The sequence below is a fragment of the Macrotis lagotis genome, chromosome X (assembly GCF_037893015.1).
Source record: "Macrotis lagotis isolate mMagLag1 chromosome X, bilby.v1.9.chrom.fasta, whole genome shotgun sequence".
NCBI classification, from domain to species: Eukaryota; Metazoa; Chordata; class Mammalia; order Peramelemorphia; family Peramelidae; genus Macrotis; species Macrotis lagotis.
Window position 1 is genome coordinate 672,260,435 of NC_133666.1, and position 14,499 is coordinate 672,274,933.

The 14,499-nt window shown below is 46.0% G+C and overlaps 2 protein-coding genes across 15 annotated transcripts in view; one reads left to right on the forward strand and one right to left on the reverse strand.

The window, feature by feature from the left end:
* Positions 1-12,413, forward strand: part of SH2B3 (SH2B adaptor protein 3) — a 102,065-nt gene extending 89,652 nt beyond the window's left edge. For 3 of the 5 annotated variants that reach the window (XM_074205729.1, XM_074205728.1, XM_074205727.1), the window contains exons 3-8: positions 2,394-2,495; positions 2,594-2,685; positions 3,187-3,284; positions 3,498-3,712; positions 3,810-3,981; positions 4,128-12,413. In XM_074205729.1, coding sequence (XP_074061830.1) covers positions 2,394-2,495; positions 2,594-2,685; positions 3,187-3,284; positions 3,498-3,712; positions 3,810-3,981; positions 4,128-4,432 — 984 coding nt within the window. In that variant the 3' untranslated portion in view covers positions 4,433-12,413. The remainder of the gene's footprint in view (positions 1-2,393; positions 2,496-2,593; positions 2,686-3,186; positions 3,285-3,497; positions 3,713-3,809; positions 3,982-4,127) is intronic. The other 2 variants (XR_012472273.1, XM_074205730.1) reach the window with 2 other exon arrangements.
* Positions 7,951-14,499, reverse strand: part of ATXN2 (ataxin 2) — a 108,623-nt gene continuing 102,074 nt past the window's right edge. For 9 of the 10 annotated variants that reach the window (XM_074205725.1, XM_074205726.1, XM_074205722.1 and 6 more), the window contains 4 exons: positions 14,005-14,150; positions 12,535-12,762; positions 10,243-10,411; positions 9,341-9,469 (listed from right to left, as the gene is read on the reverse strand). In XM_074205725.1, the coding sequence (XP_074061826.1) occupies positions 9,441-9,469; positions 10,243-10,411; positions 12,535-12,762; positions 14,005-14,150 (572 nt within the window). In that variant the 3' untranslated portion in view covers positions 9,341-9,440. Of the gene's footprint in view, positions 9,470-10,242; positions 10,412-12,534; positions 12,763-14,004; positions 14,151-14,499 lie in introns of all 10 variants that reach the window. The other variant, XM_074205719.1, reaches the window with a different exon arrangement.

The following is a 14,499-nucleotide window of genomic DNA, read 5'->3' on the forward strand; positions in this document are numbered from 1 at the left end:
AGAAATTAGATTAAGTAGGATGATTTGCTTTCGAAACTTCAGAGTTGAGCTTCTTTTCTAGAAGCCCCCCTCCCCAATTCTTCCCACCCTGAGGGATTTGAAAATAAGATTAGGTGTACACTGTTTTGTAAGAATGCATCTATTGCATAAAAGCAACGACACATAGTATGTGATAGATTAATGGGGGCTACACTCTTAAGAGAATCCTCCTGTGAAGGAAGTATGTCCTGGGGCAGATTTCTCTCTTCAAGCCAGGAGCCTGCATAAGGGGTCCCTGGTCAGGATCTCCCAAGCATTTAAGATAGCAGAGGAGGCAGTTGTCTGAAATCAGTTTGGAGACAGGCTGCACTGGCAGCACGTGTCATACCTACTAACTCTGGGACCAGGGATTCCAGTCTTTGGGATCAGAGCTGGAAGGCATCTGAGGCATCACTTCCTCCAAAATTACACATCCATAAAACAGGAATTGTCCCTTCAGTCCTTAACCACCCAATGAAAAGTCTGCTCTCACTCTCCTTCATCTTCACCAGCTGGGGAAGTAACTGGTGAAGAACAAGAATGACAAACTACTTCCCTCTCTTCTGGTCAGTGATGGAAAGGGCTTTGTCAAGGGGCTGGGAAGAATGAATGAGAGTAGGTGCATGTGTCCTTTACCAGGCATCACTTTTTGGGTGGGCTGGAGGGGATCCTGCCCCAAGAGGATCCAGGGAAGCAAAGCCCTAGTGGAACACCCACAAAGCCACACATCACGTGACATTCCATGCCCCCAAACACACACACACACACACACATACACAGCCATGACCAAACGCTCCCTACCCAGCTTCTTTTCTGGTCATTCCCATTCCTCCTTTTCCAAATCTGTTGATGTTAGCAAAGTACTTACAGAAATTCAGCAGAAAAACCTGGTTTCAAAGAGGCAAAAGTCATCTTAGGTATTGGGTCAATGTTCATCGGACTGGCCAGACTGATGAAATGTTAAATGGTTGAGGGGTTGCTGTGTCCTCACTGAGCCTCTCCTCTGCCACAGGAGGCAAATGGGTAAAATGCAGTATCGGGAAGGCCCTCGTTCACCGTCCCTCATTTCACAGGAAAAGAAACTGAGCAGAGCAACGGACTTGATGTCCAACTCAAATGACTTCAGATAATGCTCTTTCAAGTAACCTGGTGCTAACTCACAGGAGTACTCCTTAGGGAACAGACAGTTGTCTAGGGACAGGGAGCATCGGTGGCAAAGAATTGGGATGGAGCCTTGAGACCTTCATTTGTGCTGCTCCCTTCCTCCTCGCCAGCCTTGGGCCCTGGGCTCCCGTGGGGACCGTGTAACCTCCACAGGAGGGAAATCTGGTTTCATTCTGACTGGCTCACATCCCCTTTTCGAGTCCAGGGATGAGTCACCAGCTTCAGCTCAGGAAGGAATCGACACTAGAGCCTGGTTGGAGCCCAGGCGTAGGGCAAGGCAGGCCTGAGAGCTGGGGAAGTGGATGAAGAGAGGAGGCTCAGTCAACCGGAGGGGCCGGGGAGAGGGAAAGAACATTGGACTTCTGCCGTAAGGATGACTGGACAAGCAAAGGCGACACCCTTCCCACCATGGTCCCTAAATAGATATACCCAGAACCTGTGATAGTTTTTTTTGGGGGGGGAGGGTGAGCATAAAAATGTAAACAGCTGTTGGGTATAGAGGGGATTGAGGAGGAAGAGAAGGCCCGGGTCCCTAGGAAAAGTGCCCAACCCAGGTCTTTCTGCTCATCCTAAGACTGAATGGCTTTACATTCTAATACAGGCTTTGACCACTGGGAAAGCAGCTTTAGCCAAGGCCTCCCAAGAGGTCCCACTTGCAAATCTACCAAAGTCAAAATGTTAATGAACTAGACCCCAGGCTGTGGCTACTGTTGTCTCCTTGGTCTGCAAGCATTAAACAAACACCCAAGTGGACACGAGGCTTCTATCTTGGGCCATACAGACCTTGGAGGATGCAGGAAGGATCCTTACCTCTTTTGGTGGGGCTGGATCCAGCACCTACACAGCCTCCTTAACCCCAGCTGGGCTGGACCCAAGATGGAGGCCAGCTAAACTACTCCTCGCATCCAGAAACTGCCTCCTGGGTGCAGGGGGATGGGCAAGAGAAGGCAGTGACTGGACTAGTCCATCTGGTCAGCAGGCCTCATGCCCAGCCTGTCTGCACCCCTCCTGCTGCCTAAGCAGCAATTGCTTGCACATGTTGGACCTGGGATGTCATTCCAAGGCTGTCTGGAAAGAAGAAATTCAAAGAGGGAGGGAGCTGGCCAGCTAATCCTTGGCAGAGCCTGGAACCAACTCATGTATTTGTGGAACAAGGAATAGCTCATGTTAGAAAGGCTGCTACCAGAGGGCAACCTGTCTCTGTTCCACAGGGTTCCAAAGCCAAGCTCCAGGCTGCGTGTTCTTCCATCCAGGAGATCCGGAGATGCACCCGACTAGAAATGCCAGACAACCTCAACACCTTCGTCCTCAAGGTAAGCTGGTCGACATCTTCCTTCCTCCCTCCCTCTCACTCCCCCCTTCCCTCTTGCCCTCCTACCAAAGAGGGACAACACTGTTCCTTTGCATCCAGGTGAACAATTTAACAGACATCATCTTTGAGACGGGAGATGAGCAGCAACTGAATTCCTGGACAGCGGAGATCAGAGAATGCATGAACCGAGGGTAGGTATCTGAAGAACCTCCTTTTCCCTCTTCCAGAGCAAGTGACCAGTACCTGAGGACCCAAACCACACAGGGGACACCCCACCATCCTGAGACCTTTAGATGACTCCAAAGGAAGCCCCCAACTCCATTCTGTTCTTTCTCAGCTGATGAAACATCTCGGGTTTTGTTTTGTTTTGTTTTTAGTCATTCTCTTCTTTAATCTGAGACAGTCACCTTCCCATGAAGATCATGGTTGTTTTCAGGATAGACTTGGGAGGAAGGAAATGTTGGATGATCCTGGTTCTCAAGAAACGGGGCTGAAGGAGGCAGCAGACTTGTCAGGACTATAGCATTTACCATTGCCAAGCAGATCTGTGACACACATGGAGAACAGGGAACAGCAAAGGGGCTAGGGGATTCTACCCTTGGGAACCCCCTAGGAAAGCCACTCCTTAGGTGGTGCTTTCAGCAAGAGGTCAGAGCAGGTACAGGCACTAATAACCCTTCTGTCCTTTCCAGCAGATTAGAAGGAGCCGACCCAGAATCACATGCCCCCTCACTTACGGACCCTGGTATAGCCAACTCCCCCAGCGGGAGCACCGACTCCCTTAACCAAGGTAAAGGGTCCCAGACAACACTGCGGGGGGTGTCTCCAACACTGCTGATCCCCCTCCTCTCCACCTTGTCCTTTGAAGTGACCTCGGCCATGACCACCTAGCCTAGTTAGACCTCTCTCTAGGATGCCAAGGAGCCAGACTTCCCGGCTCGGCCTTGGCCTCGGCGCCGGGTGCTTACGTGCACATTACGTCTCCCATTCTCTGCTCCACTAGGTGCCTCACCTGGTGGACCGCTTGACCAGGCCTGTCAGAAAACCGACCACTTCCTCTCCTGTTATCCCTGGTTTCATGGCCCCATCTCCCGAGTGAAGGCGGCTCAGCTAGTGCAGCTACAGGGTCCTGCCGGTCATGGAGTGTTCCTGGTTCGCCAGAGTGAGACACGCCGGGGAGAATACGTCCTCACATTCAACTTCCAGGGCAGAGCCAAGGTATGGGGCAGCAGGTGGGAGGAGGCGCAGGGGGACCCCTCCCCTAGACCAATGCCTTCTGGTGCTCAGTCCTTCTCCCCTCGTCCTCCCCTGGCAGCATCTGCGTCTGTCCCTGACCGAACGAGGGCACTGCCGGGTACAGCACCTGCATTTCCCTTCCATCGTGGACATGTTGCATCACTTCCAGCGCTCCCCCATCCCCCTCGAGTGTGGGGCTGCCTGCGACGTCAAGCTCTCCAGTTACGTGGTGGTTGTCTCCCACACACCAGGTGAGACTGTGCAAGGTTGGGAGAAGAGAGGGCAGCCCTTCCTGATCCCTCGCCTAATCCTACAGATTAAACAGTTTTACAGCTGGGGGCCGCTCAGTCTGTTGTGTCCAAATTTCCCACTCTTTTCTCTCCCATTTGTCTCCTAGGTTCAAGCAACACAGTTCTATTCCCCTTCTCTGTCCATCGCTGGAGTTCTGAATTGGGCCTTCCTCCCCTTACTTCCTCCGGCTGTCCCCATGTGCTCATCCCCGAGGACCTCCCGCCATCCAGGTCCTCTCCCTCGGAGCAGATCTTCCACCTGTTGCCTCCACCCGAGGAGCTGGCCAACAGCCTCCGGCACATGGAACAGTCAGCAGAGCCCACAAGCCAAGCCCGGGACTCAGATTATGAGATAGATTCCCCTAACAGGGGTCATATCCGGGCCATAGACAATCAGTACACGCCTCTCTGAAGCCTGGCTGGTGGCAGCCTCCTCCTCCTCCTCCTCCTCCTCCTCCTCCTCCTCCTCCTCCTCCTCCTCTGCTTGGCAGCACCCCCACCCCCCCACCCCCACCTCACAGAAGCATCATGCACTTTTACCTGTAGAGCTGGGGACTTCTGAATGTACCTCTTTATCTTTCTTCTTGCTAGACAGAGATTGTACAAGGGATGCTGTTGATTGTTAATTCCAGTTTGGATGGGACCTTATTAGGCCTGTTAAAGGGCCTGTTTAATCCTTTTACTATTGTTTTTACTCTACAACTTTCTAATCCCTGTTTACAGAAGTAGTTGCTGTTGAGCTGCCCATATTCACACTGCTTTGAAGTGCTGTTGATGAAGGTTGGACTCTGGGAGGGAGGGTGCACCCTGCATACCAGCCCCCTCCCCCAGCCCCCCTCCCCCAGCCCAGCCCTTTGGGCTGCACAAGCTAAGAGACAGGAGTACAGAGGCCGGGGCAGAAAACCTACTTTTCCTTTCATGAACAAACAGGCAAAGACAACTGGACAAATTTCTATGAAATGGGTCAAGAAAGCCTAAACACTAATGCCCCAGAATACAAATTGAGATTGTTTTTTTTTCTATTTCAATAGAAACTCATGTCACAGCTAAGGAAGAAGAAAAGGCGGGACAGTCATGTCTCCTGCCACAGCTTGCCATTGCTTTGGCTAACACTTGCTTCCACCTGCACTCTCAGAATGAAGGGCAGATTTGAGGCTTATGTGAAATGTTAACATGAACACACACACACACACACACACACACACACACACACACACACCTTTACCTCAGATTAATTCTTAAAGGAGGTTTCTAACCTAAACGGTTGCTTGCTTTTTTATTGCACTGTTTAGACTAATAAAAATGCTATTTTTGTAGTTAAACAATATGCTAACGTTACTTCACTAGTTTATGGTTCCATGCCCAAATGGGCCCGTTACAGTCCACTCATGAATTCTCAGGAAAAATCACTTTTCCATTCTAAAAATGACAATGGGTTGCCATCAGAAACAAACTGCAAAAAGTGAAGTGTGTCACATCCGTCACGTCTTGAGGTAAACGGAAATCTTGACTGCCTTGGGAAGAGTTTTATCCTGGTGCCTTATTTATAAAGAACTGGCTTCTGATAACTTCTTGGTGGGCATTAGTGGGAAAAGAAGAGAATCGTGATTCCCAGACCCTTCTGAATGAAATTCTTCACTAAAGGTAGGGAAGTGCCCACACCACTCTTAAATTCTGGTAGTTTTTCCAATGATCTCATGAAGGAGTTATTTTTCTTATGGGACCTAAAATGAAAGCTAGCATCACTTCAGGGCCATGGCCAGTAAGACTGTGTGGAGTATTCACTGCATAATAAACTTCCTGTTCTGTTTGCAAGCTGGCCAGTCACTGCTTCATTGATCTATGTGATTTTGGTGAAAAAGACATATGTGCAGACCCAGATAAAATAAAAAGTCACCCATATACCTCTCCAAATCTCAATGAGATCTTCAAAGTTCCTATTCTCTCTACCTTTCTTTCCCTTTGACCCACTAGAAAATTCTCAGGGATTGACTCATGAAACCAGTGTGGGGACACAGCCACAAAGAGCACGATGACAGAACAGAGACACAGTTGCTCTCATGATGAGCCAGAAAACTTTTGTTGCTACTTTCATGACTCCCCTCCTCTCACCTAAGAAGCTAAAATCCAACTTCTCTACAAATTCAACACACACAATTTGTACAACTACACATGCTCGAACAAGCAGCTTTTAGTACAATTTCCCAATTATTATTCTGTGGGATTCCTAATCATTACAGCTTTCCTTTTCCTCTAGGTTGTGGAATAGTGATGTGGATAGTTCCTTGGTATTATTCAGAGCCCAGCCAGCAACCAGCCTAATTTATAATCCCAAATCTAGTTCTAAAATTGTTCTAAGGAAAGTGCTATGCAGAATGAATTGTTTTTATCATTCTTCTCGGAATGAGGATTGAAATTGTAACTGGCTGCCCAATAGCAACAAGGGCTCTCTCAGGTCCCAGCACCTGCCTTTCAATTTCCTACTTTAAGAAAGCCCTTCCTTTCAACAGCTCACCACTAAGTACTAACATGATCAAAGGCTCTAATTACCAACGTGATCAAAAGTGTTAAAAGAATCTCTTTTCCAGTTTGGCACAGGAAGACCCGAGTCGTTTCCTGACTCAGACACATCCTGGCTGTGTGATCCTGGGCAAGTCACTTCCCTCCTCAGAGCTCAAGGCAACTCTCTAAATGCAGAAAAGGAGCTGGCTTAAAAGAATGAAAGGTCTAATCAATGAAATTACAGGTCCAGGTCTTACACTTATCCCCTTGTAAAACAATAAAGGTGGAGAGTTATCTGTCTAGCCTTTCTACGGCTTCTCCACCAAAGGCTGGTGGTCGTTGCCATGGTAGTGCAGCCCTACAGAAGGAATTCGTCTTGGACCAGATAATCTATTGGCCTGTCCTTTATACTTTTTATCAGCTCCTCAGCACAACCACCTCAGTGAACATAATGAAAGGTATTTGCAGTTAGAGCATGGGTTCCTTCAAGAGGGTAAGTCCTCTCACCCAAACACATACCCATATTGCTTCAATACAAAGTATTCAAACTCTCATTTGTCCCCCCACCCCCACCCAAGGCTCCCAGATTAAACTGCTCTAATGCATTATCTCACAAAAAATGAGCTTCTGTGACACTAAACTGCTACCTTCTCTTTCTTCTGCAACAGTGCCAGCTGGAGGATATGGAAAGACAGGAGAAAAATGTCCTTGTCTTTCTTGGCAGGCGGCTGCCCCAACCCTGATGGCTTTCACAGCATTGCCCCTTCCCTAGGCAGCTTCCTGAGGACAAGCATGACCACCCAACAGGGAAACCTTCTCTGGAGCTCCTGTATTACGTGCCATCACACCAAGTCTCCTTCCTCAACCCACCTTTATTCTGAGCAACATTGTTCTTGATGAACCAGCCACACAAAGCAGCAACTTTTCTCAAGATCCTTGCTAAGGATGAGTTTCACATTTCTGAGAATAGTTTCAGCTCCTAAGTTACTCTATCCATTTTTTCCCCCAGCTTCAGTGAAGAGAATTAATTACAGTACCAATTACTATATCCCTCCTCTAACCTGTTTTTCTGGAGCTTTCTATATCTGGTCTAGTTACTGGACAAAGAAATTCAAAGGAAAAAAAAATCATCAGCACCAAAGAATTAAGCCCACTAACCTGCCTTGAATTCTAGACCAGCAATCCAAATAGTCTTTATCTGGTATAAATCCTCTGCCTCTTTAAATTTCTGGATCCTGTGGTAGAGAGGAATAACAACCATTTTTAATGTTGTGGACCAGAGAGCACTATTTTTTACGTAACATTTACTGAGCTTGCAAAATGATCATGGATGGTTCCATCCTAAGCCATTGACTCCATGCTTTCTGCCTTTGGCTTGTTGTATTCTCTACAGATGGCGGCTGGCTCGCCCCCACCCCCATCCCCCCCCAAGCAACGAGGGCTCAACAGTATACTCCATTATCCTTAGTCTTTCAACACCATGCATTTTCAATCCAACATTTGTTGGGCTAGAATGAGTAGTGCATTCTTTTAGGTATAAAAAATGCACTTTACAGAGACACAGAAAGTAGATTCATCTTGTATCTTTAAAGCTTTTGGCCTATTTGTCATGTATTTCACTATCCCTGTGGGAGAGGTTAGTCCACATGACATCTGTAATAACAGAACAGGCCCCAGGGGAAAGCATGGACAAATTGTAATCAATCAAATAACTTATTCTGGAATGATGCAGATTTTGCTCTAATGTACAAACTGCTAAATGAATTAAAAAAATTTTCAGAAGCTCTCTGTCTTGTCACTGAGTATCCTAAGTGCTTTCATTCTTGATCTTGTGGTTTTTCTCTATGAAATCCACTCACTGCCAACAGAGTTGCTTGCTTTCTTCAGCCTCCCGCCACGTGACTTGGCAGTCAATGTGAATTCAATAGCCTCCAAAGCCAGTTAAGGCATTCATGGGCAGCCTCGTGCCCCCCCTGCCGGCAGACTGGCCAGACACTGCAGCCCCCACTACTGAGGGTTGCCAGTCTCAGCTCAGGAATCCCTTTCCTCCTGAGGGTCCAGCTGGGTTCCACCTGCTAGAGGATTGCCTTCTTCCTTGAAGCAGACACACCACATTCCTCTTAAGTCACCAGAAAAACTATCCTCTCTGCATCTCTCTCAAACAAGGCTATAATAAGCTAAGCTCAGAAAATGACATGAGCAATACTAAAAAGGAGAAAACATTTAGCAATCCCTTTCTTAGGTATTAAATAAGCAGACTAAAGGGTACCTGCTAAACATCCCTCCTAGTTTATTTTAAGCTAAGATGATAATCAACTACAATAAAAGTAGCTTATACAAACACACATTAACTTGTATCAGTTTTTAAAACTTTTTTATTTTTAAATTTTTTTTTAGTTTTTATTTTATATTATCTACAAAGTAAAAGTGTTTCCCTTAACTTAAAAGTTGCACCACTGCCTGCTGACAGTGATCACCTCATCAAACTTGATTTATAAATAATAATCCATCAGTTTGACGATAAGAATTTACTGAACCTTTTTCAAGTTTAGTAAAAGGGGCTTTCCAAGTCTTGATTTTTAGCGGTAATAGCAGCAAGAATCACTCGTTACTTCTTTTGCTAGCTGATGAGTTCATGACTTTGAAGGGTCATTAGAAAATAAATAACTTCCAGTTTTCAGCAAGCAGAGTTGGGGCACTTGCATGGAATTACGGGATACCCGCAAGGGCCTACATGCCTCTACTCAGTCCAAATGTCTTCCACTGCAAGGTGAACTGTTAGCATTCCTATTGGATGTTACGAGAAATCAATTTTTTAAAAAATAAATGAAATGAAATTCTAGTTTTCTGTGCTTCCAGTTGGTAGAAGCAGTAGAAGGGAGGAGGGAATTTGGCCTTTTGCTTCCTCCATGGCAGCCTTACAACTGCTGTTGGTGGTGGGCTTGTACTGCAAAAAAGAAGAGTGAATATTTAAACAGAAAACTGGCAGGACCACACAAATTTCTCTAATGTTTTGGCAACACATATAGCCTCATGCTATCCTTAGAATATCAGCTTAAACAAAAAAAAAAAAAAAAAATCAGGTTTACTCTTCCCCTCCCACCTACAACCAAGGGGCACACAGGTCAAACTGGCAGATACACCATTTCCTAGAATGCTCCAAGCTGATTTCATGTTGCTCATGGGAAACAGAGAAGGTGGGGGGAAGCCACGTTTACCCCCAAATTAGCCAAGCACTAGAATCTGCTTTAGATTCAAAAGGTCAGACTAAAATATTGCCATAGCAGCCGTCAGACAGTCGAGTCCACCTGCAGGGAGGGTTTTGTTCCCTCGGGGATCAGCTACCACCCCTGCGCACACTGCACACCGCACTTTCCACCAGTGACTTGCCAAAGTTTGCCTAGGTTCAAACTGTGCTAGAGCAACCCCCCCCATGCCAAGCTCCCTGTCATAGCGAGGAAGGCCACCACAGTACAATGCATACGTCAGCTACCCAGAAGGACGCTGCTTCTCAACACTCCAGAGCCTGCATGCCCTCCCTACAGAGAACACGCCTCATCTTCTCCTTGACATCACAGACACGAGTAGCCAGAGAAGCTTCACTATGTCTCAGGAGCACACACTGACCAATCTGGCCTATTCTCAAACAAGATCTCACTGTCATTCAACATTGGAGAAAATGCTTTGCGGTGGACCGGCCCCTGCACACACACGCCTCACCTGAAGGGTGCGTCATATAAGGGAAATGCGTTGTTGTCGAGACTGGAATGGCCTGTAGTGCACTTTGAGCGACGGCGGCCTGGGGACCGCCAGGTGGCTGGGTCGTCATTAGCATCATTGGAGCATGAGCAGTTGGATGAGAAGGAACCATTCCTGACTGTACATGAGCCTGAAACAAAGAGCTCATTTACGCAAACAGGCAACATCTTTGGCTTAAACAACATGTCAACTGTGTTCTCATTTTGCTGAAGGTTGAAGGGATGTTATATCTCTGACACTGAGGGCCTGCTTTCTCAGGGTAGACTCCCTATTTTGTTACAACTGACCGAGTAGCAAGCATACTCTAACCAAGGATAGAATTCTACCATATAGAATATAGCACGCACCAAACAGATGTTTGAAAATTGGGACTTAAATCTGGGCATCTCCTATCCTAATTCTGTACACATAGCTGATCATCGGAATAACTACATTCATGATATTTTCAAAGAGGAAAGCCTCTTGCAACCGGCAGTGACTTAAGGGGTGATCTGAACTTTCAAAGCTTACTATCAGGCACAAATTAGATACTGACAGGTATGCGATGTTGAAGTTACTTGAAAGACAACATTCTTCTGAAGGAGAGATTGCAATAAACTTGACTATTCAGAAATTTATCACTCAAGTTCATGAAATTCTCTAAATGTACAAACAGTTTATCTTTCTCCTTCTAATCTCTAGCCACAGTCCCTGCTTACTCCTCCCGAACACCTCCATGAAGAGTAGGCAAAGGAGAATTAAAGAGCACTTTGTTTAAGGCTGTTTTACACTTGCTGGCAGCTTTGCTAGGATGCTGAATGATGGAAAGTGTAAGAGATTCTTTAGTCTTAACTTGACCACAACTCAAAGATGGTAACAAGGTCAAGCCAAATGATTTGTCCCCCAGTTATGTTGTGAGTGAGACAGTGGTGCCAGGAAAAGCTCTCCCTTATCCTGACCCCAAAATATAAAGGGCTATTTTAGAACTCTTTCCTGCTAAAATTTCAGAAAGGTCTGTGCCATTTTGGGGTCTCCCTTGCAGGTCTTGTGTTTTTGCTCTTCCTAGAGTATTAGCTCAGAAACCACCCCAAGGGGAGGTCTTCTGGACCCCCACCTTGGCTTCAAGCTCATATTTCTCTTCAACTGCCAAATTTTCCAGAGCACCTCAAAGAGCCTACATAAAAACATACTTAAAATCTTAATTGTCCAGGTCACACTCAAGGTTGTCTAGGCATTTTCCCAACCCCATAAGATGCTATGATGCTGTATCCTAGCCTAAAAACTCTGCTAGGTCAGGAGATCCAAACTTTCCAACACATGCTAGGCACCATTATAGATCTTTAACGCCTAGGAATTCACTTGATAACTAAATAAAGCCATACCTCAACTGGAAGGTCATCCTGATCCCCCTCCCCCATCCATGCCATTTTAATGGGAAAAACACTAAACACTCAGATCCCTTAAGAATACCATTTGGACCAAAACTGGTGCTGGGTATTATCAGTAGCTAGAACTTGAAGACTCTAATATCCAGAAGGTTTAGTTCATAGAAAAACCACACATACCAACTTGCTAAAATGATTGCAAGAAAGCTCAGTGCCCAGGTGCCCTCCCTTCACTTTCACCCTCAGCAAACCACCTCCTAAGTAACTCCTCCCTTTCGTCTCTTAACACAAATGGCCATCAGAGACCACCCTGAGAAGCCTAAGGGGGCCACCAAGCCCCATGCGCTGCCAGAAGAGAGACCCCACTCTCCTCCCCCAAGGCCCTGTTCTCTGACCCCTAGCAGGCTGCACTGACCCCAAGGGCCCAGCTTTTCATGAAGCAGAGCACTGAGAAGTCAGGAGGCCTCCGGGAGAACCTCATCTGGAGGACACACACTCAAGTGTTTTAGCCGCCAGACCCAGGGTAAGCCACTTCAAGGGAGCAGAAGATGTGTGATGCTCCCAGACCTTTCATCCTCACAACAAGGAAGCCATGGAAACAAAGCAAAGCAGACACAGAGAGAAGGAAGAGACGTTGCACTCCACAGAAAGTCTTCACGTTTCAATTGTGGGACATTAGTGAACTTGCTACTACACAACTTCTCCCATTATAAAACCACACAAACATTCATTGATGGCTAGATCACATGTATTTGAAGGATAAAGAGAGACAGGTAAAGAGCTTCACACATGGGCTTTTCTAGCTTGGAGAATGTCTGGTTGCTTGCTGATAATCTGAGAATCTTGACATTCTACTTGGTCTTCAGAAAGGTGGTTAAAGTTGGTTTACCTGAGGTACGTGGGCCATGTGGGGTGGGTTGGTATATGCAGGCTGAACATGAGAGGGGTGAATCGTAAAGACTGTTTGTTGTGCTGCTGGGAAACTATTTTGTGGAGACTGTGTATTTGAGCCCGGTGTCATGGAAGGTGGGGTCGGTGCCAGACCAGCGTGGTAAATGGTTGGCTGCTGCTGGGGGTTTGCCAGATGAAGGGCCTGGGCAGCTTGGTGCTGATGGTGCTACAAAACAAGAGGAAGGAAGAATTAGTGACCAGCACGCTTCCCCCTCACGAAGAGACTGGAGGAGGATCACACAGACAAAGGAGGGCCAGGGCCAGGAAAGGGGCCGCCCCAGATCAGCTTTCTGAAAACTAAAAAGACACAATCCAAGAGCCAGACCTAGACCTGCTGCTGACCCTGTTCAGTGCAGTGATGGACACCTGAGTGAGGAGATGCTCACAGCAGGGCAGGGCGGACCCAACATAGGCTGCAGAGAGCTCTTGCTCAGTGATAGCTGCACAGATCACATAATGGCCTAAAGCTCCAACTTTCTTCTAGGATCTGAAACAGTACAGCCCAAGGAAGAGCTCTAGAGCAATACAACAGCAAGGCCCAACCTGGCACAAAGCCTAAAAAAGAGTAATCCCTTTTCCTCCTTTGGCCCTCTGGGAGTTTTCCACTTATTTTCAACACTCAGTTGGAGCTGAGTTTTCTATTTGAATAGCCCCTCCTATGATGACAATTATTGTAATCCAATGCATGACAACCAACCCTGGGAAAACTTTTGTCTATAAAGAGGTTTTTCCTACGAATAATTTTGTCTCTGCAGACTTAAAACCTTCATTTTAATTTTCAATAAAAAACTATGTCTTGGGGCAGCTAGGTGGCACAGTGGATAGAGCACCGGTCCTGGAGTCAGGAGTACCTGAGTTCAAATCCGGCCTCAGACACTTTCTAATAACCTAGCTGTGTGGCCTTGGGAAAGCCACTTAACCCCATTGCCTTGCAAAAACCTAAAAAACAAAAACAAAAAAAAAACCCTATGTCTTCCAGGAGAGCCTCCCATAACTGAAGTTTTTGAGAACAAAGCAATGTTTTTATAGAAATTCAAATGAAGAATGTGGGAATAGGCTTTTCCAGTGTAGACAACTCTCTCTCTTAAAGAACCATTATTATGATCTCTCAGTGATTATTCACATTTGAAGATGAAAAAAATTTATTTTTGAGTCATAAATTAAATTTTAAAGACTAAATTTGTATTTACCTCTGTAAATGATTTGTAAGTAGTCATATAAAAATTTATATTACATGAACTAACCTATAAAGAACTCAACCTTTAGATATAGAGTTCCAAATAAAAGTTCTTGTTTTAAACAGTAATAATACCTTTGTATACCATTCTCAATATTGGCTCCAATAACAATGGAGGGCTGCCATGTCATCCACATGCTCCAACACAAACCCTGACTGGCATCACCTTACCTGCACAGGGCTTGGAGCAGTGTGGCTCCCCGAATGTTGGTTCTGTTGTTGTCCAGTGGGGGTGGCAGCAGGCTGAGGATGTGGAGTATGTGGGTGCAGGGTAGCATTAGGATGGGCATACTGCTGAGCAAGGGAACCAGTAGAAACTAAAGTAAAAGAAAAACAGGAAGACTATAGCCACACTTTATACAATAACATTAACTACTCCTCTATAACTTAAATTAACTAACTTATCTGATAGTCCAAAAACATCTAGCTTCTTGTCATTCCTAATCTCCATTTTCTGAAGTGGAGCTCACTTGCACAACTGGCATTCTATTTAAACTATGCGCCCTCTTACAGTGTAAACTACTAAACATGCGTTACTAATATGTCTCTAATACAGATTTTGAAGATCAGTCTAAAACATTCTGAAATCTAAATCATCTGATTTTAACAAAGTAAACACTAGAAATGAAAACTTAAAAGTGTAGGCAAACCACCCACAGAATGTCC